We start from the raw sequence: 24,033 nt of genomic DNA on the forward strand, positions 1-24,033 counted from the left end.
TCAACTAGATCTGTAGAAACTGAACCCAGCTAGATCACCATTGGTGTTTCTTCTTCCACTTCCTATGTATATCATAGGTTTACCGTGGTTGTTGCTGTTATTAGAAATTACAACCGCCAAGATTTGATATGCCACTGTCTATACAAACAAGAGGAACCCACGACCACACTGGAGACCTCCCCCTTAAAGTCAATAAACGTCAGGATTAATGGAAAACACCAGATCCATCAGTCATGCTGGCATCCCCCTCTGCCAGGCACCATGAGACTATTAGTGACTGAGAAACAGTCAGTGTCACATACTTAAATTACTGTGTCATGGATGCCTTCAGTAACACCCCATAAAAGGCCTTCAGAAGCCTTGCCCCAGGCTCTCAGGAATGTGACAGAAGAGGCTTGTCCTCAGCCAGGCTCCAGGAAAGCCCAGCACACTGAAAAAACACAGTTCATCATAACTTGCTGCATCCCATTCTGTTACAGATGCAGCCATGTGCACGCATCTGGCCATGAGTGTGTGACAGCTGTCGCCTCTCCAGCTATTTATTGCCCTGGGACAGAAAGCTCACCGTAGATGTTGTAAATAGATGAAACGAAAGCAAGGGAACAGCCCAAGGTTCCCACGTACATTTAAGATTGCTGGCCACCAGATTCATGGAAGCAGCGACACAAGTGGTATGAATTAAGTTCACAACCATTGCTCATTTTTCTGGGTGTAAAAAGCCCTAATTTTTAGGGAGGAGTGGAGGGAATCAGCAATACAGCACATGCAAAATAAATTAGTGGTTCATCCCAGAACCAGCGGACCATAACTGTGACTGCCTAGTTCTTGTTCGTGTCTGGTTTTGGTCTCTGTGACTCATAAGCCCAGCAGATGATTTCTCCAAAACCCCAGTGGCTGGCCCTTTCATCTGTTTCTTCCCAGCTGATCTTCAGCTCCATTTAGATCTTCGTTTATGTTTTGTTGACACAATGTTCTTGGTCATCCATGGCCTTTCTTCCCAAACATTTTCTGGACCCATACTGGCCACAGGACCCTGCCAGCTTTCCACTATGTGCCTAACCAGCTTTCCTACCATAGCTTACTGGTTATGGTCCAGCTCTCTCAGACACATCCAGACCCATAACACGTCACGTTCTCTCAGCTCTTAACCTCTGTCAACATTATGAAACAAAGTGAACGGTTTTAACTCTTACCATCCATATTTATTTCCACCAGAAAGCAGTGTTGGTTCTTCACTGCTTCAATGTTTTACCTTTTGAAGGGTCTTCACCAGCTTCTTTCCTTGGCCTTTTCTCTGGCTTTTCTGTTGTTGCCATATCAGTATGGGCTCACCAAGGAAACAAAATTCTTCAGCATTACTGACCTTTACTTTCTCTTGTTGAGCTGCATATGCTGTTCTCCTCCAGTGAAAAGCAATCAAGACTTACGCAGGCCTCCTCCCTGTGTTGACACTGCTTGGCACCTTTGCCTATGTGCCAGGAGTAGGTGCTGCACAGCATCTGCTCACCTGAGCATCCAGGGCTGCTGCCATCAGCCAGCACCACCTGAGTGCTGCTTCCTGAGGCATCCCTTAGCCCACCCAAAAAAAGGAGAGGAAATTGCCATCACCTTTGCCCAATTTCTGTCATTACCTTAAGCCAGCCTGCTGGGTTTGGGGCTTTACACGTGTTCACCACTAGTGTAGAGTTGTAGTTTTGTTTTTCTATTTCTTCTGACATCTCCCAGGTGCTATAACCTTCCCTGAGCTCTCCTCAAACCACCACAACTGTGAGGAGACCATTGCCAAGGCAGTACAGCTTGTGGCTGGCACTGGCTCTCCAGTACATTTTCTGGAGTCTCTGCCAGCATCTGTGTTTGCTCCATATGTGACCTCCCATCCCTGAAGCCTTCTCATCTATCCCCATTGGCAGCTAGTGTCCTTTCCTATAAAGCCAAGCTTGTCTTGTTGGTTGGAGATCTCATTGGAATTAAGCCATGGAATCAAGACATTCACAGTTATTAGTACTACAGTTAGCATATGTGCCTCTGGCTTGGGCAAGCCACAGTGCTCTCCACCACAGAAAATGCTCCTCTGGGACCCACTGTTGTTTTCCTGTTAACTGGCACCATATTTCCACAAACATGATTTTGCCCAAAGGAGGGCCCAAGAGGAAAGCTGATATGCTTCGTACAGGACAGCTCACCTCAGCTAACGTTTGTGGTGAGCATCACGCCCAGGTTTACCTTTCATTTACTGCCTTTCTCAAAGCACGAAGTGGGGCTATGGGAGAACACGGTGAAAAATAACACTTCAAAACCATTTCGGTGTGAAAATATTGCTTCATGTTTCTGGCACAGAGATCTGAATTAGAAAACTTCAAATATGCAAACAACCCCAGAACGCTTCAAAAGATCAGCCCAGCCATATCTGCCACAGGGCTCACTTTATTATAACTGGAAGCCATACAGGTACTGAACGTGGATTTTTTCAATACTTTTATATGTTTCGTGAGCTTCAGAAGGGAATGCTTGGCATGAATACTGCTTGCGAAAGGGCTTTTCAGCAAGTGTATTAATCTTATGGGATCGGCCAAAATGAAAAATCCGGCTATCTTGCCATGGGTTTCCTGTATCTTTTGGCATGCTCATGCAATAGGAAAAAATGGGGGGAGTGGTTTAAGCCCAGCAAGTGGCTTAATTATGATTATTATTTTGGAAGCTCAACAGCACTCTCCAGACTTTAATCATGGAAGCTGAATTGTGCAGTGAAACCACTGGCCTGCATGCTAGCTGCAAAGCAGAAAACTTGCAAAGGTCTTGATAAAAGTTATTGCTCTCTGCAAAGCCCTGCAGGTTCTGATGACACAAAACTGGGAGGAGTGGCTGACACACCAGAGGACTGTGCTGCCATTCAGCGAGACCTGGACAGGCTGGAGAGTTGGGCGGGGAGAAACTTGATGAAATTTAACAAGGGCAAGTGTAGAGTCTTGCATCTGGGGAAGAACAACCCCATGTACCAGTACAGGTTGGGGGTTGACCTGCTGGAAAGTAGTGAAGGGGAAAGGGACCTGGGGGTCCTGGTGGATAGGAGGATGACCATGAGCCAGCAATGTGCTCTTGTGGCCAAGAAGGCAAATGGCATCTTAGGGTGCATTAGAAAGGGAGTGGTTGGTAGGTCAAGAGAGGTTCTCCTCCCCCTCTACTCAGCCTTGGTGAGGCCGCATCTGGAATATTGCGTCCAGTTCTGGGCCCCTCTGTTCAAGAAGGACAGGGAATTGCTTGAAGGAGTCCAGCGCAGAGCCACAAAGATGATTAAGGGAGTGGAACATCTCCCTTATGAGGAGAGGCTGAGGGAGCTGGGTCTCTTTAGCTTGCAAAAGAGGAGACTGAGGGGTGACCTCATCAATGTTTACAAATATGTGAAGGGTAGGTGTCAGGATGATGGAGCTAGGCTTTTTTCAGTGATATCCAGTGATAGGACAAGGGGCAATGGGTGTAAACTGGAGCATAGGAAGTTCCACGTTAACATCAGGAAGAACTTCTTTACTGTAAGAGTGACAGAGCACTGGAACAGGTTGCCCAGGGGGGTTGTGGAGTCTCCTACACTGGAGATATTCAAGGCCCGCCTGGACAAGTTCCTGTGTGATGTACTGTAGGTTACCCTGCTCTTGCAGGGGGGTTGGACTAGATGATCTTTTTAGGTCCCTTCCAACCCTTGGGATTCTGTGATTCTGTGATTCCAGCAGGTTTGAGTCCAGGTGCCGGCCCGCATGGAAAACAAGGAACCGGCTCCGATTTTCACACTCGGACCCTTCCCACACCAGGAGCCACAGGCAGGGCAGGAGGAGGCTGAGGCTCTCTCAGGGCCAAGCGGGGAGCAAGCTTCCCTGGGTAGAGCATTCCTGTTGGATCCCATTCCCACCACTGCTTCCAGAGCCGACACGCTGCAACCCCCCTTGGCGGGGCTCGTGACACTGGTTTCCTCTGGTGTGCGAGAGGCTGTGTCTGAAGTTCTGTTCCTCAGTTTAGTGGTAATGACATGTTTGCTGCAGGATGTAAAAATAGAAATGTATGGATATGGTAATCTCTCCCTGAAAGCCCAGCCAGTGCTGCTTAGGGGATGGCTAAAGAAGCAAGCTAACCCCCGTCACACTTTCTTGCGTGATTTTCATCGCCCTTAGCTGTACCTATGTTGCAAGCTGAGGATGGCCAAGGCTGAGAGGCAATGGCAAGAAAATAAATGAATCAAGGGCTTTGTTTAAACATTTTATTTTATTTATTTTTTCTGTTAAAGAAATGGTGTCAATTTGGAAATCTTACATCTGCATGGAAGTATTTTTAGCTACCATTGTTACAAGCCCTGCCTTAAAGTCTCTGGAGATAAAACCAGATCCCAGCAAACAGACCAAAGCCTAATCCTTCTCTTCCAATGCATTTACCTGGGTGAGCCTCTGGCATTTGACACAGTGGCAGAAACGTGGTTCTTTTCTTTGAGGTATACTTTTTCACATGAGTAAAAGGAAGATAACAAAAAAAAAAAAACCAAGAAACATTTACAAAAGCAGGAAAAGTAATGGTGAAAGAGAAAAGGGGGGGATGTCAGGCGAAGTTCTAATGTAGCAGAATTTAAACCAACTCCATTCTTTCAAACACAGATCTGGGTGTCAAGTCCACATCAAAGAATTAATTTAGTTCATTGCTGGCCAGATTTTTGGATGTTCTCCATATAAATCACTGGAGAAACCTCTTGGTCTTTTTTTTCCCTTCCAAAAACAATACAATGAGCAAGGAAAGGAGAAACAAAGGAATTAAGCAGAACCCTGGTAGTATGTGCAGACTCCATCCCAGGAAATATAGTCAGTCTGATAGTGTATACCAGTCTGAGTATACCATGGCAAGCTTGAACTAGAAATGCAAGTGATGAGGTAGTTTTTAAGGTGATTGTGCTGACAGCACTGAGGGAAAAGCTCCTCGGATGTTTCCTGGTGTACCTGTGCCTCCCCAGTTGCAGGGGTAGGTGAGGATCTCATCCTGCTCGCTGGATGTCATTCAACATTTCCAATGGCATTGCACCAGCAACAGCAAGTGACCCTGTGACTGCAGCTAGGGCTGGGTAATGGCTTCTTGTTCCCAGCCACATGGCGGAACAGGGCTCTTGGCATCATAGCGTGGCATTGCCAGCCTGCTCAGCGCCAGCCCCTGCCCATTAGCCATGCAAACAAGAGCTGCTGTAGGCACTGGCATGTCCATGTCACCCCTGCTGAAACACGCTCCCTGCATGCCAACAGCACTCCACGCAAGCTCATGGTGCTCTGGTCATGGCCCTCCATACCCCTGAGCGCCCACACTGCCTTTGGGAAGGTTTGCTCTCTTCCATGGGCCAGGAGCTCTTGCTGGGTAAATGCCCGAAATGGGGCCCCTGTGCCACTGTGGCATGCCCATTGCCTGTGTATTTCCATGTTTAATATCCCAGCCCTGTGAAGTCCTGCACCAAACCCTCACAGCTCTCCAGTCCAGAAGAAGCCATGGTCCCTCTGTGCATCTCACAGCTGCCATCACTGGGCTCTCCATGGTTTGAAGATTACAGCCAGCACAAAAAAGGTTTCCAGGACTTTCTCATCCTGTTTATACTGTGTCTTCTCATAGAAATGTGACAACCCCAGACCTCAGCATTCAAAAGGCAGCACTCCAATTATGCTGACATGGACAGTGGGATTGAGTGCGCCCTCAGCAAGTTTGCCGATGACACCAAGCTGTGTGGTCCAGTTGGTACGCTGGAGGGAAGGGATGCCATCCAGAGGGACCTTGACACGCTTGTGAGGTGGGCTGATGCCAGCCTTATGAAGTTTACCCATGCCAAGTGCAAGGTCCTACACCTGGGTTGGAGCAATCCCAGGCACAGCTACAGGTCAGGCAGAGAAGAGATTCAGAGCGGCCCTGCGGAGAAGGACTTGGGGGTTCTGGTCGATCAGAAAATGAACATGAGCCGGCTTCAGTGTGTGCTTGCAACCCAGAAAGCCAACCGCATCCTGGGCTGCATCAAAAGGAGCATGACCAGCAGGTCGAAGGAGGTGATCCTGCCCCTCTACTCTGCTCTTGTGTGACCTCACCTGGAGTATTGTGTGCAGTTCTGGTGTCCTCAACATGAAAAGGACATGGAACTTCTGGAACAAGTCCAGAGGAGGGCCACGAGGATGATCAGGGGACTGGAGCACCTCCCGTATGAAGACAGGCTGAGGAAGTTGGGGCTGTTCAGCCTGGAGAAGAGAAGGCTGCGTGGGGACCTCATAGCAGCCTTCCAGTACCTTAAGTACTGGAAGTACCAGTACCATAGGGATGCTGGGGAGGGACTCTTTGTCAGGGACTGTAGTGACAGGACAAGGGGTAACGGGTTAAAACTTAAACAGGGGAAGTTTAGATTGGATATAAGGAGGAAGTTCTTTCCTGTTAGGGTGGTGAGGCACTGGAATGGGCTGCCCAGGGAGGTTGTGAGTGCTCCATCCCTGGCAGTGTTCAAGGCCAGGTTGGATGAAGCCTTGGGTGGGATGGTTTAGTGTGAGGTGTCCCTGTCCATGGCAGGGGGGTTGGAACTAGATGATCTTCAGGTCCTTTCCAACCCTAACTATTCTATGATTCTATGATTCTATAATGAGAAGGGGAGCAAAGCCAGGAGGAAAACAGAGCAGCCTTGAAAACAGGAGTCCAGAAGTAAGATAGGGTATGGGGCAGGCGGGACCTTGCTGGGGATCTGTCTGCACGTGCCTGCATCTGCTGAGCTGCGAACGCCCCTGCCTGGGGTTGGATCCGACAGTACTCAGATGGGCAACAGAGGGAACCGTGCCTGGCGCTTTGGAGTAGGATAATTATAATCTGGGCTCTGCAAGTGTGGGTTAGCTTTCACTGAAATAAACTGCTCGAGTCTATGCTGAATATCAACATTGTAGGCACAAGGGGCATGGCAGTAAATTGTAGTAGGATGAAATACCTACATTTAATTATGTCAAATTATATAGAATTTGAGAGTTTTTCTGACGCATGCTATTTAAAGTTATGCCTAAGTGCACTTCCTTGCCTGAATAAAGCAGCTTTTGTTGCAAGATGTGGGCTTGCTTTGTAGTTTATGATTTATAGTCTTCACCACATTTTGTCACTTTCTTGTTTCTTGACTGAGATGTTTCTGAACATCTCATTTCAGATAATGGGATGCAGCTAGAGAGCCATATTGTATACAGCCTCTTAAAAATGTATGAGCAGTGTTTTGTTGTATTTTATTTTCTTCCAAGGTACTCAAGTATCTGAAGTATGCTCTTCACCAAAAATGTATATACAACACATGCACACACAGCCAGTAGTCATCGCTCCACCAGCCTAAAGTTCATTCACTTCCACACCAGCCAGATGGGGACAACCCCACTGATCTCCATTGCCAATATTTTTTGACCAAACCAATCAGGAGTGTATAAACAGCCGCAGACCAGCCCAGCTGAGCTCAACCTTCAGCTCCGCATCAGTGGCAGCCTCCAGGGTTGAGCACCGGTTTGGGACGCTGCCTCAGGAGCCATGTGTTGTGCCACCAGGCTTGGCCTGCTCCTGTCGTGGTGGGGCTGGCAAATTACAAAGCACCGAGCCTCCATCTCAGGGACACCTAATCATTTCCACTGTGGGCAGAGGAAATGAGCGGCTGGTGAAGCCACCCACACAGCTCAACAGACCTGGAAAGAAAAGGGAGTTTATGTGCAAATGGGAGCCTGAAATCTGGCCGCCCCACGGGCTTGGTGGGCAGAAAGCGAGCCTACAGCCGCATCCCGGTGAGGGCTCATGGCACATCAGCAGAGCAGCTGACATGTTGTTCAGCCTCAGTAAGCACCACGCGTAGCTGGTGGGGGTAGCCCTGACCTGAACCACTTATTCGCATGGGAACGCACAAGGGAACATTTCCGATCTGGTGCTCCTGCCAGCGCACAGCACCCTCAGCATCCTCCCAGAGCCAGAGGGACACACTGCGGGGTGGCCGGTCCTGCACAAGCCCTGTCATCTTCTCAGCTGGTGCAGCCAGGGCCTGGTGACGGAGAGGCAAACACTGACGGTTTCCAGGAGCACAGGACAATGTAGTCGTGGCTTTATTCCTCAGATACAGCATTAGGTCCGTAAGTTCCCTGGCAGTGAATGGGGAGTGCTTGCAGCCATAACTCACCTGGCTGGAAGGGACTGCAGCAAGGGTTTCCTAGCAGATTTCACAGCATATAATGAAAGGATTAAAGAGCTTCATAAACAAGTATAAAGGAACAAAGCTACCTGAATTTCACCATTCCCCATAGCTGAAAAATAAGCAGATACATTGAAAGAGCCTGCTTAGAAAATGTCCCTATATTTCATACCTAGATGAAGGATCGTAAGCTTTCATTATCGATACGGACAGATGTTACTGACACAGCAGAAGGAAATGACTAAAACCCGAGGATTGTTTGTCCTTAAAAGTAAAATTCATCAAGTTCATTGGGAAAAATACTTTAAACTTCAGCCTCAAGGAGACATTAATTCACGAGCAGACTCATCCATTTCAGTGTGCATAGATAGATGCAGACACAAATACCAGTTTGCTTTTGCAGCTATGCTTCACTGAGGTCATTTTAACCATGTCAATAACGTGAACGTCCTCCTCCCCAAAAACAGCAGGCTGAACACAGGCAGTCCCTGCACTGCCACGGAATGGCTTTGCAAGAGCAGAGGTAGCATCAGAGTGAGCTGGCGCAGCAACAGCAGAAACCCAGGCAGATTTTTGCCAGGCTTCCCTTAACCCACAGCACTAGGGTAGCTAAGGGCTCATTTGGCAAAGTCAGCAGCGAAACTGTCAGCAATGTCACTGCTCGTAGCACAAGATGAATCACAGGTTCTCTCTTAAAAGCTAATTAGATCAAGCGCCATCTCCCAAAGGCTCACACTGTGCATATGACAACACCCTATCACAGCCTGAGTGGGTGTTTCACCATCTTGATGGCTCTGAGCAGTGAAGAGCAGCAAGCCACCAAGACTGCCTCCACCCTGGGGAAGGAGGAACAAGACCGAATGCAAGGGGTGGTATGCGATGCCAGCAGGCAGGGCGCTGCAGGCAGGTAACAGATGCACACTCTGTGACGGCCAGGCTGGCTCCCTCTCCGGAGAGGCCAGGGCTAAGACTAGCAGCAGAAGGGAAGCCTGGGGAAGCTGGGACCACTGGTAGAGGGCAGGCAGGGCTGTGACCCCGCTATGAAACGCTAGTACCCACCACACACCTCGCATTCTCCTCACACAGCAGCAGCAGCAGCAGTATCTTGCTCCACCACCCGACCCAGCTCAGCGCCAGACCCCCACACCCAGGAGAGCCGTGGGTTGGCTGTGTCATGGCGCAAAGCCAGGAAGCAAAGGACTGAGGGAGAAGGCGTGGGGTTCAGACTGACTCTGCACTGCAAGGCAGTTCAGCAACCACTTGCCTTTGCTACAGCCATCTCTGTCTCAAGCGTAACAAACACCACTGAGGACAGCTCAATAACCTATGCTTCGGTTTTGTTACAAGCGAGACAGAAGTCATTTTAAAAGTTTAAGTGCGGTAGTTGAAAAAGTAGCCAGGTTGTTGGCGAAAAGGGAGGAGGAAAACTCTACTGCAAAGATGGGGGGCATGACAAGAAAAATGATCATTGGAAAGGAGTAAGAGTTTTGGTTACTCTAACCTTGTCCTTAGTCCTTTTTGTTCCCTACATATCAACATTTGAATAGCAACCGGCTAGCACTTTCCTTCCCAAGCTAAATTCTGTATTGTGAATAACACACAGGACCAGTGGCTTACAACGTGAGATGCGATTAAGCCACTGGAGCTGCACTTCAACAAGGCTGCACTTTGTTCCTCCACTGCCTCACTGCTCTCTCAAGAGGCATCTTTGAAAATTGCCAAGATCAAGCCAGGAGGCATTGCAGCTTTTATCGTCACAGCAGACACAATCTTCCTGGGGTTTATGGGATAAATAACTACCAACAAACACTCTACTATGTGACACATTCTGCTCAAGCACCTTCTGCTTTGACTTGAGGCACTGCCCTGCATCAGGCTGGGTGGTAGAGGAGAGCCTATAGCAATACATTGCAGCCATGGGTCCTGCTGGAGCACCTTCCCTCTGTCTCCTGCACAAACCAGCCCAACATTTTAAACATATCTAGGTTGTCTCCTTCCTGCAAACCCCTGGATTAAGCAAATAAAGAGCGTGAGATGGCTGAGCTACCTGAGCTTGTGGCAAGCTGAGGTGCTGCACTGCAAATGCATGCAGGCTTGGAGTCACGCAGTGCCTGTTGTGTCCTAGGTTGTCACTGAACAACAATCTCTTTAATGTCTCCTTTGTGCCACCACCACTGAGACTTATTGCCAGGATGCGCTGCTCCAGACCAGTCAGACCCAGCTCACAGGGGTGAGCCAGCCCCTCCATTTGTCTCCTGTCATGGCTTATTTCCTGTGTGTCATGCACCAAACCGCTCTTGTCGGGTACCACACTGCTCTGACTCAGATGCCGGAGAGATGCACCACTGGGTCTGCGTGCCAGCTGCTGCCCACACTGCCATCACCTGCCCTCGCACCAGTTGCTTCTCCAGCTCCCTAAATGTCACAGTCCTTGCCCGCGTCACCCCCATGGTCCCGCTGCTGCAGCTCGGGCAAAGGCAGGGTTCGTGGCAGTGCTCCTGCCCTCTCCCCAGCCCAAGAAATAAAGGTACTTGGGATCCTGGAGTTGCTCTGCAAACCCATAGTATCCTCCACCCGTCAGACCCTTGGCAAGGGCTGCCTCGAGGTGGTCAGCACAGCCTAAATGGGCAGGGAAGCAGAGGGGAAGAGGGTACATCAGCTTTACTAACCCTGCCGTTCATGCCAGAGCCCTGGGCAAGCAAACTGCATTGAATGCAGGGGTCTCTCACTGACCTGCAGTTGGTGCTGGCTGTGAGGACTGCTCTCCCTGCCAGCTCCCCACCAGCCACTGGAGAAGCCCTGCACTTCCACCGTCTCCTTTGTCCTCCAGGTTTCCCCCTGGGAAGGTCGGGATGAGTCCAGGTCAGGCATGAGCAACCCAAATTCATAGTGAGAGCTAACCAGAGAGGCTTTTCCTGGAGGGGGAACAATTGCGCTTGTCTGTGCTGCTTCATCACCCAGGCTAAGGAGGATACCAGAAAGAGGTGCGGTGGAAAGACTGGAAAGAAACCATCTGCCTGCGGGCTGGGTCACTTACCTCAACACTGCCCGAGACCACATGGAACTGAGAGTAGCAGTGGCTCAGGCACGGCAGAGCTCACAGACTCTGCAAGAAGTGCACAGGCAACATAAATTCATACAATTGCTGTTTTCAGCAAGTACTCAGCTGCAAGCAAACGGAGTGCAAGTAAGCAGAAATGATTTAATTATCATATAAAAGTAATTAATTAGATGCAGGAATCAACAGGGAGTCCTTCTCAAACACTGGTGGCACATTACTGTCAGTTGTAGAACAGTTAGCCGCAGACCTTCATGAGCAAGAACAGGCACTAATTTCTACTCTTAATGTAGTTCGATTATTTTGGCTTATTTTTTTTTCCTCCAAGACAGACAAAAATGTTGGGGTTTTTTTAACCTAATAAAGGGTTTAAAAAAATAACCAAAGACCATAAAACAATTTCAGAGCAAATAACATAACCCCAAAGCTGGTGCTGATTAAGTTTTGCACTTATAATATGAAATAAGCTAAAAATCAAGTTAATCAGTATTATTAATAAGGAGGCTTAGTTGTTTCTGTTAGAGGGCTGGGGATGAGTAAGGTGATGTTAAGTATGGGTTAGGCAATTGATGTTTGTAGCAGCTGAACTGAGGGACAGATGAACATCTCCTAGCTCATTGCACCAGTTAGCACACGGCCTTAGCACCTGCCTAACAATTTGTGTGCTGCTTCTCCACTCTCTTCCCCTTGCATCAGAAGCATGGAATACGCAATGAAAAGTTAAGCGTCTGATGTCCACATTTGGGCTGTGATTCCATGACAGCCACAGCCATCGCGGAAGTAGATCCTGCTGCCCACAAGCATCTAGCAACAAAACCCGAGATGACCTACGGCCCCCAACACAAGAGGGACATAGACCTGATGGAGCGAATCCGCAGGAGGGCCACGAAGACGATTGGAGGGCTGCAGCACCTCTGCTCTGGAGACAGGCTGGGAGAGTGGGGCTTGTTCAGCCTGGAGAAGAGAAGGCTCTGGGGAGACCTTAGAGCAGCTTCCAGTGCCTAAAGCAGGCCTGCAGGAAGTCTGGAGAGGGGCTTTTTACAAGGGAGCGTAGGACAAGGGGGAATGGCTTTAACCTGAAGGAGGGTAGATATAGGAAGTCCTTCACTGTGAGAGTGGTGAGGAACTGGCACAGGCTGCCCACAGAAGCTGTGGCTGCCCCATCCCTGGCAGTGTCCAAAGCCAGGTTGGATGGGGCTTAGAGCAACCTGGTCAAGTGGAAGGTGTCCCTGCCCATGGCAGGCGACTGGATCTAGATGAGCTTTAAGGTCCCTTCCAACCCGAACCATTCTGTGATTCCATGAAAGATATGCCTGAGCTAGCAGGTATGACTGAGGACCAACAGGAGATCTGAACACTTCTAGACAAGCCAAAAGCCAGGCAGCATACCTTACAGCACCTCATGTGGCACTGTGCACAGACAACCGAGGCAGTCACAGAATCACAGAATCCCAAGGGTTGGAAGGGACCTCAAAAGATCATCTAGTCCAACCCCCCTGCAAGAGCAGGGTAACCTACAGTACATCACACAGGAACTTGTCCAGGCGGGCCTTGAATATCTCCAGTGTAGGAGACTCCACAACCCCCCTGGGCAACCTGTTCCAGTGCTCTGTCACTCTTACAGTAAAGAAGTTCTTCCTGATGTTAACGTGGAACTTCCTATGTTCCAGTTTACACCCATTGCCCCTTGTCCTATCACTGGATATCACTGAAAAAAGCCTAGCTCCATCATCCTGACACCTACCCTTCACATATTTGTAAACATTGATGAGGTCACCCCTCAGTCTCCTCTTTTGCAAGCTAAAGAGACCCAGCTCCCTCAGCCTCTCCTCATAAGGGAGATGTTCCACTCCCTTAATCATCTTTGTGGCTCTGCGCTGGACTCCTTCAAGCAATTCCCTGTCCTTCTTGAACAGAGGGGCCCAGAACTGGACGCAATATTCCAGATGCGGCCTCACCAAGGCTGAGTAGAGGGGGAGGAGAACCTCTCTTGACCTACCAACCACTCCCTTTCTAATGCACCCTAAGATGCCATTTGCCTTCTTGGCCACAAGAGCACATTGCTGGCTCATGGTCATCCTCCTATCCACCAGGACCCCCAGGTCCCTTTCCCCTTCACTACTTTCCAGCAGGTCAACCCCCAACCTGTACTGGTACATGGGGTTGTTCTTCCCCAGATGCAAGACTCTACACTTGCCCTTGTTAAATTTCATCAAGTTTCTCCCCGCCCAACTCTCCAGCCTGTCCAGGTCTCGCTGAATGGCAGCACAGTCCTCTGGTGTGTCAGCCACTCCTCCCAGTTTTGTGTCATCAGCAAACTTGCTGAGGGTGCACTCAGTTCCCTCATCCAGGTCATTGATGAAAATATTAAACAGCACCGGTCCCAGCACCGACCCCTGAGGAACTCCACTAGTCACAGACCTCCAGCTAGATTCTGCGCCATTGACCACAACTCTCTGCCTTCTTCCTTTCAACCAGTTCTCGATCCACCTCACTACTTGATCGTCAAGCCCACACTTCCTTAGCTTATCTATGAGGATGCTGTGGGAGACAGTATCAAATGCCTTACTGAAATCAAGAAAAACTACATCTACCGCTCTACCATCATCCCTCCACCTAGTCACTTCCTCATAGAAGGCTATAAGGTTGGTCATACATGACTTCCCCCTCATAAAGCCATGTTGGCTGTTCTTAATGACCCCCTCATCCTTGATATGCCTAGTGATGGAGTCAAGAATAAGTTGTTCCATCATCTTTCCAGGGATGGAGGTAAGGCTGACCGGTCTATAATTACCCGGGTCCTCCTTCTTGCCCTTCTTATAGATTGGTGTGACCTTTGCCATCCGCCAATCCTCAGGCACCTCGCCCGTTTCCCACGACTTACCAAAGATGATGGAAAGTGGCCTAGCAATGACCTCCGCCAGCTCCCTCAGCACCCGTGGGTGCATTCCATCCGGACCCATCGATTTACAGATGTCCAGTTTGCATAGCTGATCCCTAACCCAATCCTCATCTACCAAAGCAAACTCCTCCTTTGTCCTGACTCCTTCTGGGGCTATAGAAATCCGGGGCCCTCGGGGAGAGTCTGCAGGAGTAAAGACAGAGGCAAAGAAGGCATTCAGCACCTCTGCCTTCTTTATATCCTCTGTCTCCAGGGTACCCACTTCGTTCAGCAGTGGGCCTATATTGCCTCTTGTTTTAGTTTTATTTGCTATGTATTTGAAGAAGCCCTTTCTATTGTCTTTAACCCAACTAGCAAGATTGAGTTCCAAGGAGGCCTTAGCTGTCCTAATTGCCTCCCTACATCTTCTAACAACTGTCCTATATTCCTCCCAAGCGGCCAGCCCCTCCTTCCATAATCCATAGATTCTCCTTTTCCACTTGAGTTTGCCCAGCAGCTCCTTGTTTAACCACGCCGGTCTCCTAGATCCCTTACTTGACTTCCTACTCATTGGGACGCTCCGATCCTGAGCTTGGAAGAAGCGGTCCTTGAATGCTAACCAACTATCTTGAGCCTCTTTACCGCCTAGTACACTTTCCCATGAGACTTCCCTTAGCAGTTGACTGAAGAGGCCAAAGTTGGCCCTTCGGAAATCCAGAACTGTGGCTTTGCTAGGTATTCTATTCCTCCCACACAGGATCCTAAACTCCACCATCTCATGGTCACTGCAGCCAAGGCTGCCATTGACCGTCACCACTTCGACCAAACCCTCCTTGTTGGCGAGTACTAAATCTAGCAGCGCTGCTCCCCTGTCAGTAGAGTTATTTTCAGCCTACAGAATGAGTCAGATTACCCTAAAGGTACTTACTAGCTGGCTCACCTGCTTTGCTCAGCCATACACACCTGTATCTCAACACTTAAATTTAGGTGTGTTAATCCTGAGCAAAATCCCACACACAGCTCCTGCAGGAAGCAAGGGGACTGCAGCTCCCTCATCCCCCATTAACTCACCACTGTTGTTCATGGCTTTGCTGAACTTCAGCCAGGTCCTGCCCCATGTAATATCTTCAGATATTCATTAGAAACCTTGTGAGTTACAGCAGCCAACTCCAGTCATGGGACATTTATAAGGCTGGGGTTTTGGTCTAAATTATTCACCTCAAGGAACTAACAGCTCTGCATCAGCCTGTCATCCAGGAAACAATCCTTTCTTTCACATGCACAACATGTCATATATCCCACTTTATGTACTTTCTGGGGATTTGAGCAATTTATTTTGAAAATTGAGGCATGCACCAATCTTAGTGCTAGCATTTTATACAAGCTCACAGAAAAATCGTCAGACACCAGGTATGCAAGCCTCAGAAAACAAAGGGCTCCATTTAGATGCCTGAACGCAGGCATCTTGTGCCATTTGAGATGCCCTAAGGCACCCAAGATACACACGGGATTGGCAGATATCACACAGGGCCTATGGAAGCAGAAGCTGGAGACATGGAGACCACGCAGGATACCCCAGGGTGTCTCAAATGGTACTAGATACCAAAGTATAAGCAACTGAATTAAGTCCTAAAAATCTTGTTTATACTGAAGTCAGATGTATGTCTCCCATATCTAACAAACACGTATTCTGCAGAGCAGCTGAGCAGCAAAAGAGCTACAAAAGAATTACGTCCTTATTTCAGGTCTACTGAAATCTGGCAGAGCTTGCAGGCTGTGTCAGCTTATTTTGTTATGAACATATAATGCTCACTGAACCCCATGAGCTGCTGTGATAACAATCTCTGCCAGCTTGCTGAATGGATTCCTTTCAGTTGCTGCCTCTGAAGTTATGTGGCTAGAACAGACCTTCTGCAATACACCAGTGCACCGGGAACACTGTTTTTTAGCTACAGGAGCAAGAGAGCTGTCTGAAAAGTTTCATGAGCTCAGAATTGATTATCAGACCAGAGGAGAGGAAGGTCATTGTGTCAAGGCTCTGTCAAGGCTCCTGGCTACTGCAGTGAGAAATGTACTACTGGCTAATCCTCTTATAAACACATGCACTTCCACAAGGGAGAATACCGCTAATGATTTAAATCCAATTTTCACTAATTGGTGCACTGTTTATTAGGATGAAGTTGTTACAGCACTACACTCTTAACTGAGGTAGATGACAAAGAGTATACAAGTCTTTCCTCTGCAGTTAATAAATCTGAGATCCCAATAAGCCTGTATATTTCTTGAATTCCAGGATCCAGCATTAAGCTATGTACCATAATTATTTCCAGCAATTTCCAGCATGACTAGATCGATTATTAATTTCCTGGACGACCAGCAAGGAGTACTGACATGGTTTTTGCTTTAGAAGGTGTTACTTAAAGTGAAGCAATCACTGTCCAGGCTAAATCTGAGAATATTCCTCCGCACAGTTTTTGCATAATCTAATTAAGAGACGTGAGTAGTTAAAAAACAGGTACTATGACTTATCTATGGATTTTATTATTAAGAAATTAATGAGAAACAGTTATTTGTGCCTAACAATATAGCCCTTCCCGTCCAGTTTAGAACTATATATCATTTGTCTATAACATGCACTTTAAACAGCCGCCATCCTTGAGCCCAAGTTACGTGAGCGGATACTGCCATCTAGGCAGGCTGCTGGGAGCAGCACCTGTGTTAGAACACCAGTTATCTTTGCCAGGGAAAAAACATGCCATCATCCAAAACGGAGAAGAAAGGAAAAATTTTTATACTATTAAAAAATGACACATCACCACTCACTGAAATGCAAAACCAGCCCCTCAACCAGACTGTAGGAGTCGACATCAAGGGCAACTATTTTCTACATGTTTATGAAGAAGTACATTATTCTCTATCTCCATACAAACAACTTGAACTTAAGCTCTGCACTAAACTGCAAACTGCTTTTAAATTTAAAAACCTCAAATACAAAGCGTATAGTATTAAGGCTATTAATTATGAAACCATATTTTACTATGGCAGTACTATAATTGTATCTATTTTATATGGTTTAAAATGCAGTAACATTTTCAGAAGATAGTTACTCAAATATCTACTGATTTTCATAAAAGGAAGAAATAATTTTTAAACCAATTTTCTTCATAAAACCACAAGTTTTCATCCAGCACAAAAAATACAAAATACATAATGCATCTATCTTTTTTAAAACAATAATGAAATTCTATACATGGCATTTACAGAAGATTTACAGACAGATGACTAATATCATTTTACTTTGATTAGAAACATTAATAATTAGTTTCATTATTAAATTGTGGGATTCTGCATGGAATGTATGAACTAGGAAGGCAGAATCTTACGCAAAATAGTAGCAGGCTCTGAAACGATGATCATTTAGCACCTTCCATCTGTACAAGTTCTTTTTGAGTCGAGTTCTCTGGAGTGCAAGAATTGCCCCATGTTATAAACGCTGAAATCACACTATAGGGATTGCTTCTGAGATTTGGGAACATGACACGAATTGCCTCAGAGCCCTGAGAAGCACACCACTTTGAGGTGCAAGTGTGTGCATTTGGGCACCCATAATCAAAGGCCATATTTCCCTTGGATTTCAGTGGATCACCTCATTAACAACCTCACAAATCATCAAAGTAGATGATGGAGGGATATGGGGGCAATATCCACTGATATTCAGAGCGAAGTTATCCTCCTGAGTTTCCTCCCTGCCGTGTTTTAGCCACCAACTTGAGGACTGCCCTGAGCAGGTTTGTGTACAAAGGTATCCTTCTTTCTCCTTGAATGATCCCCCTGAATAATAATGGAAGTGTGGTTATCTGGCTACTGGCATACATCTTCCCACCCCCTCCACTCCTTCCCCCATGTAGTAAGAAGCAACACAGCATGAGATTGATTGGGTTGCTTTGCTCTCTGTACAAAAAGATTATGAACTGCTGAATTCACACTTAATTTAGTTGGTGGAAAAATGAGCAGAGCTGGTACCAAAGGAATTCAGTAATAAGCTTTGCAACTACTGTGCTGGAAGAAGATCTGCTGCCCTTTGAGCAGTGCTGGAATGTAGGACAAGAGAGGATAATTTTCACAACGCATTTGCTGCGTTCTTGGTGTGCCATATGGAAAAGAAGGGAAGTATTGAAAATTAAGCAAACCTCAACTGAGGTCAGAAACCTTCAGTCTGAAAGGCTGGACCTCTTTTTGCACTTAGGGATGTTCAGTGCCCTTTATATTAGCAGAGGAAAAATAAACATTCAGGTTTAATTTTACACTAGACTAGAGTCTTTTTGGTAATTTTGTATTTCTGTGTCCTCACCAACAGAAAATGAATGTGCACTGCCTCTTCTCCCACCACTGGTATGCATATGCCACGGTACTGTTACCTTTCCTCAACAAACCGGCACATTTTGCACAAATGCTTAGCAGCAAACACATTCTATATCTAGATTAAAAAAGATGTTGCAGGAAAGATGTACCAATGGAAGCTCTCACCTACAGCAACACTGCAAAAAGAGTATCTCCTCCCTTCGCAGGACAAATTGAGTTTTCATTCCCCTCGCAGAAAGGAAAATTAGTATCTGGTGATATTTTACACAAAGCCACTCAACTTAGAGACAGCTAATGACAGTGGTTAAAGAAGGTCTCTGTCAGACCAGACACACAAGCTGCTCTGGCTGCCTATTTTGTTGAAAATAGAGTCACATTTAAATAACTTCTTCGGGTTTCCTAAAACAATAACAAAAACCAAGAGACAACATGTGCGTGATATGTTTTATTCAATAAAATCCTGCTTCCAATATTTACACAGTGAATTCTAGAGATGTAGCCTAGTAAAACATGGCAATGTGCAACACTCATACATCTGGAGCATGTTTAAATACATCTGAAACTATTTCTTATAGCAATCACCTGCCCAACACTGATTTCATAATTAAGGAAAATTTGAATTTTCTGAAGAATAGTCAAGATGAATATTAAGGATAGCTGAGTTCAGAGAAAACAGTCTGCTACGTGAATTCCAAACCCAAAAGATCTCAGTGAAGTGTCAAGAGTTCTGAAGGCAACTTCCGTATTTCCCTGTTGTTCTCATCTCTGCAGAAGAAGATGACAAAATAAATGATAAATCTTAAGGCTGAAAATAATATCCACAACTTAAACACACACTGCCCTCCATGCCAGTCTGACTTTTTACATTTATAATTTTCTGTTAACCTCAAGGTCTGTGAATTACAACAAAATCATTACTTACACATATGAAAAATTACATTACATTTTTAAAGCTGCCAGGGTAGACACACAGAAATTAGAAATGCTGCAACTGATATGTACTGTGAAGACAACACTAATTACCACCATTTATGCAAAAACTTTATGATGCCTTCCATCCCACTCTGCTATGTTCTTTCATTACAGCTCTACTAAATATACTATCAATCCACTGTTACAGTGAAGAGGGGTCTTGTAAAAAACCTATAGTCAATACCTTTCCTATTTAGAGCTTTTTTTTAAGGTAATTTAATCATTCCTGATCTTGCATGAGTTCTCGTCAAGGCTTGTATACAAGTACAGACCTTCAGCGGGCATATTAACAGACTAATTCATAGCACTAATAGACTCTAATCTTATATCTGGACTACTCACTGCTTGTGAATAAGACATGATTCACTGGACATTTGCATAATTTTCACCATCCAGCAGGAAAACATTATAAACCAGGAATGCTGTGTCCTACTCAAGCCACAGGAGGTTGTTTATTCTATCGGGTTACAGACAGCACATTGCAAAAGGCAGGCAGTTTAGCCTGCCACACTTGGGATTCTGTGCTGAAAAAAAAAAACTGATTGTAAGGTTAAAACCAAATGATCTTGCACAGTCACTCATATTTTATTTAACAAACAGGGAGAGCAATTATGTTTTTCCTGTACCTTGAGTACCTTGCTTAATAACTAGAAGAACAGACAATTATTAACGAAAGTATCTATCAGGTCCCTTCCCATTTCCCAGCACAACTTACTGGTTGAGAAAGGGAAAGCACTGCTGTCATTTGTAAGTCTCTCCCAACTGGAGCACAGGTTTTCAGCAAACTGCATAGCATATTGAAATACAACTTCAAATACATTCTTGGAAAGAAAAACCAATTTAAAACAAGACCCTACCATCCCCTAACACTGCACCTTTAAGCACCAAGATTAAACTTTCCATAAAATAGTTCCATATCAAGGTTTGGTGTGATAACTTCATATTTTTAGAGACCAAACCCGTAACAGTAATGGTGTCTCTGCAAACACACACAATCTCATGAAGGTAAACCATCGCCTGGCAGGGACAGCCAGAATTCAGAATTTGACAGGAAAACAGTATATGCAAATGTGGTAGAGAAAGCTGGAAAAGGTAACAGGAAAGCACTTGGCTGTTTGATATTTCTATGCTACAGCCACCCCTCAATAAATTTCTGTGTCCCAGGAGTATATTTTATAAAAGTTTTGGCTCTTTTCTTCTGTTTCTTCTTTTATCTTCACCCCATCCCTCCCCAAATAAACAGCCAGATGCTGTTCCATCTCTCCAGGAAATGTATATCCATTCTAATCTCACTGCTTCTTTTCTCTTGTTTTTTTCCAACTACAAAGAATTGTCTGGAACACAGCTGCCTACCTGGAAGCTATTTCTCTTATAGCTAGCATAGATGTAAATCTTAATAGCTAAAAAGCTGCTAAAAGATACAGATTCTGCTCTTGCCTGTCTCACCAGTGAGGTATACAGTATGCATTGTCAAACAGTGTCTTTGAGCAGGAAATCCATTTATACTGTCAACCTCAAGATAAGCAACTAAGCATGTGTGAGACACTATCAACACAGACTGAATAAAACCTGGGGCACATTAAGATAATAAGGCTAACTTTAGAAATGATCGACTGTAGCATCCAGCTTGAAACCACACATTAACCTTAGACACAAAGCAGTAAGTTAATTCAGGTGCCTGACAGGAACCTTTTCGGGTATGAGGTACATTCGTACAAACAGCCAACCATATTCCAGAGAGGGTTTTGCTCTTTTTATTTTTTTTTTAAGGAGATGCAACTGTATTCTTTGTTAAATAAGAAACACTTGTGTGAATAAGGACAGAAAGATTTCAACACAACAAATAACTTAAAGAACTGTAACTGGTAAAAATAAGTTTGGAATTAGCATCACCATGCATCTAGAACCTGTTTCCAGGTCTGTACAGGATGTTCAAACAGTGGCAGTCCATGAAACGTTATACAACTTGGTATTATCTAGTAGCAAGGGGAGGAAGGGAATCATATCACTGCATATAAAGCTGGGGGAAGAATAAGGAAGCAGGAAAGAGGAAGAGGGGGGTGGATTAGGTATGATGAAGCCCTGCTTTCCTGGAGATGACCAATCACCGGCCTGCCCATGGGAAGCGGTGAATGAATTCCTTGGTTGTTTTGTGTGCATTGCCTTTGCTTTACCTATTAAGCTGTCTTTATCTCAACTAACGAGTTTTCTCACTTTTTACCCTTCTGATTCCTTTTCCCATCCCACTGGGGTAGCGTGAGTGAGCACAGCTGCATGATGCTTAGTTGCTCGCTGATTTAAACCATGACAGTCCTTTTTGGATCCCAGCATGGGCTCAAAGAGCTCAAGATGGCAGGTTTGATTCTAATGTGCCATATAGAATTTATGGCTGTTACTGCTGTTTAGATATTAACTGGCAGGCTCCTGTGCTTGCTGTGGGATCTAGTACTTGTTAGTGGCTGCCTTTTGTTTTCACACCTTGCTGTACTGCTGTATGGCCAGGGCATCACCACTGTTCCTGTGATACTGTACTGGACAGGTTGGAACTCCAGTATGAACCAAGTCAAAGGGACTGTGACCTGTGGATGAGTCAATGCAGGAGCAGGACACTACAAAGCACCTGTATTATTGTATAAATAAATTCAATGCAATTCCAGAACCCGCTTAAACTGGGTCTTTGAACCACCAAATTTCCTCAGTTTGTCTCCCTTTCCCTACACAGAGGTAAGAATATTTGGTCCTTTAGTTTGCGTTGGATAGGGCAGATTAGAGGGTACCTAGCAAGGCCTAGTAACTCACCTCAAAGAGCAGACACAACCCATTCTCTTTAAGAAAGCTTCACTGAATTTATTACAGAGGTGCCAAACAAAAAAAGAAAATAAATGTTTAACAAGTTTACTTCAACACAAAGGCAAAGACAACTGTCATGAAAAGGAGAGCGCTTACCACACACTCTACAAAACAGATCACTACATTTTTCAGTTTTGATCATAAGAAAATGCTCCAGTTTGTCAGTAACAGGTGATTTTTGAGTAGTATTTTAACTGGAACTACATTAACTTTCAGAAGCACTGCCTCACTGATAGCGTTCCTACTTCACACACAGGCACCCCACTATCAGCTATCAAGGGGAACAAAGGAGAATGAACTGCGAAAAGTCATCTTGAAAGTAAGTATGCATATAAACAAGATTAACATTAAGGACTTGACAAGCTTCTTTCTATTTCTGGCCTTAAACTTAATTCACAGCTTAATATATAGGTAAAATAGAGGGCACGTGTAATGTAGGACCCACCTTGGATCTCACATCTTCGGTGTCAACAGCTAAAACCCCCCTGATCTCCTCATTCTAAAGGAAAACAGGCCTGTTGGTTTCACCTTTTCTTTCAGAGATACACGACCCATCAAGACTCAATCTCAAAAACTAGGCTATTTAACTTATTTAATTAAAGGAAGTAGAGAATAAAATGTATTGACGCATTTCCTAATCGTTAAACTTTGGTCATTAGACACCAGAAGTTCTTCCACAGCAATGCACGACACTAAGTCCCGGTTGGCCACTGCACGGTCTAATGCTACTTAGTATTTGATTACAATGAAATAAAGGAAAAAGATGTTACAGACTGTTAGTCATGTAATAGAAATATGTATTCATTCACAGGTGTGGTGCCTGAAGCACTCGGCACACAGAAATCTGCAAGCATGACCAAATTACAGAAACAATTATAAAGAAAAAATACTTCTAGAATAAATATTACATGGAAGCCTTATAATTTTATTTTAACAGAGCAGTAAGATACTACCAATACTTTGTGTATTTTCAATGCTCTGTGTATGCTTGCAATGCTGTGCCTATATTTGGTGTAGTGTGGGCCTTATTAATACCCTACAGGATTACAGGCCACCCTGAAGAGTGCAAAATTACAAAATTTAACACTATGATTTGCTTACGAAGTAACTGTAAATCTTCTGTTATAGGTGGATACATGTTCTCTGCATTACTTTCACCCTATGTTCTTTTCATTTCTCAAGATACAAGACACTTAATTTTCAGACCGATTAAGAAAGACAATTTTAAACACTGACTTCAATGGCACTACATAAAAATTTTCAGACACCTTTAAGACTGAAGCCATAAGAGGCAATTCTTGTTATAACTGACTAAAAAAGTAGCACTTTATCCCCAGACCTTACAGTCACTCCGACAGAATCCTTAAAGGCAAACTGCGAGTACAGGACGTTATTTCTCACCTGTAGTGCTGTTCAGTAGTTAATCATTTTTAGAATAGCATCATAGCATTTCCATTTGTCTGGGATGTAGAAAGGCTCAAAGATGTGAGGGAAAGGAGTGTCATAGCCACATACTCTTGAAATAGGAGCTTCTAAATTCAAAAAGCATTCCTCCTATTAACAGAAACACAGAACAAATGTTAGAGAGTCCATTATTTTCAGGAGTCTTGCATCACAAATTGAGGTCGAATGAACTTTGCCAGACTGACAGTCCTGGCAAACTCAAACCTTCTATTTATATCACAGCATAAGTAGTCCAGACCAGAACAGTGTTTCCTTTTGCCC

General features: G+C 45.4%; 1 protein-coding gene across 3 annotated transcripts in view; it reads right to left on the bottom strand.

Annotated features, from left to right (window-relative positions):
- Window positions 1-18,916: 18,916 nt before the first annotated feature.
- The window catches only part of BCKDHB (branched chain keto acid dehydrogenase E1 subunit beta), a 121,842-nt gene continuing 116,725 nt past the window's right edge, over window positions 18,917-24,033 (bottom strand). For all 3 annotated transcript variants that reach the window (XM_065681378.1, XM_065681376.1, XM_065681377.1), the window contains 2 exons: window positions 23,710-23,862; window positions 18,917-19,251 (listed from right to left, as the gene is read on the bottom strand). In XM_065681378.1, coding sequence (XP_065537450.1) covers window positions 23,722-23,862 — 141 coding nt within the window. In that variant the 3' untranslated portion in view covers window positions 18,917-19,251; window positions 23,710-23,721. The remainder of the gene's footprint in view (window positions 19,252-23,709; window positions 23,863-24,033) is intronic.

The sequence above is a fragment of the Lathamus discolor genome, chromosome 5, assembly GCF_037157495.1.
Source record: "Lathamus discolor isolate bLatDis1 chromosome 5, bLatDis1.hap1, whole genome shotgun sequence".
Lineage (NCBI taxonomy): Eukaryota > Metazoa > Chordata > Aves > Psittaciformes > Psittacidae > Lathamus > Lathamus discolor.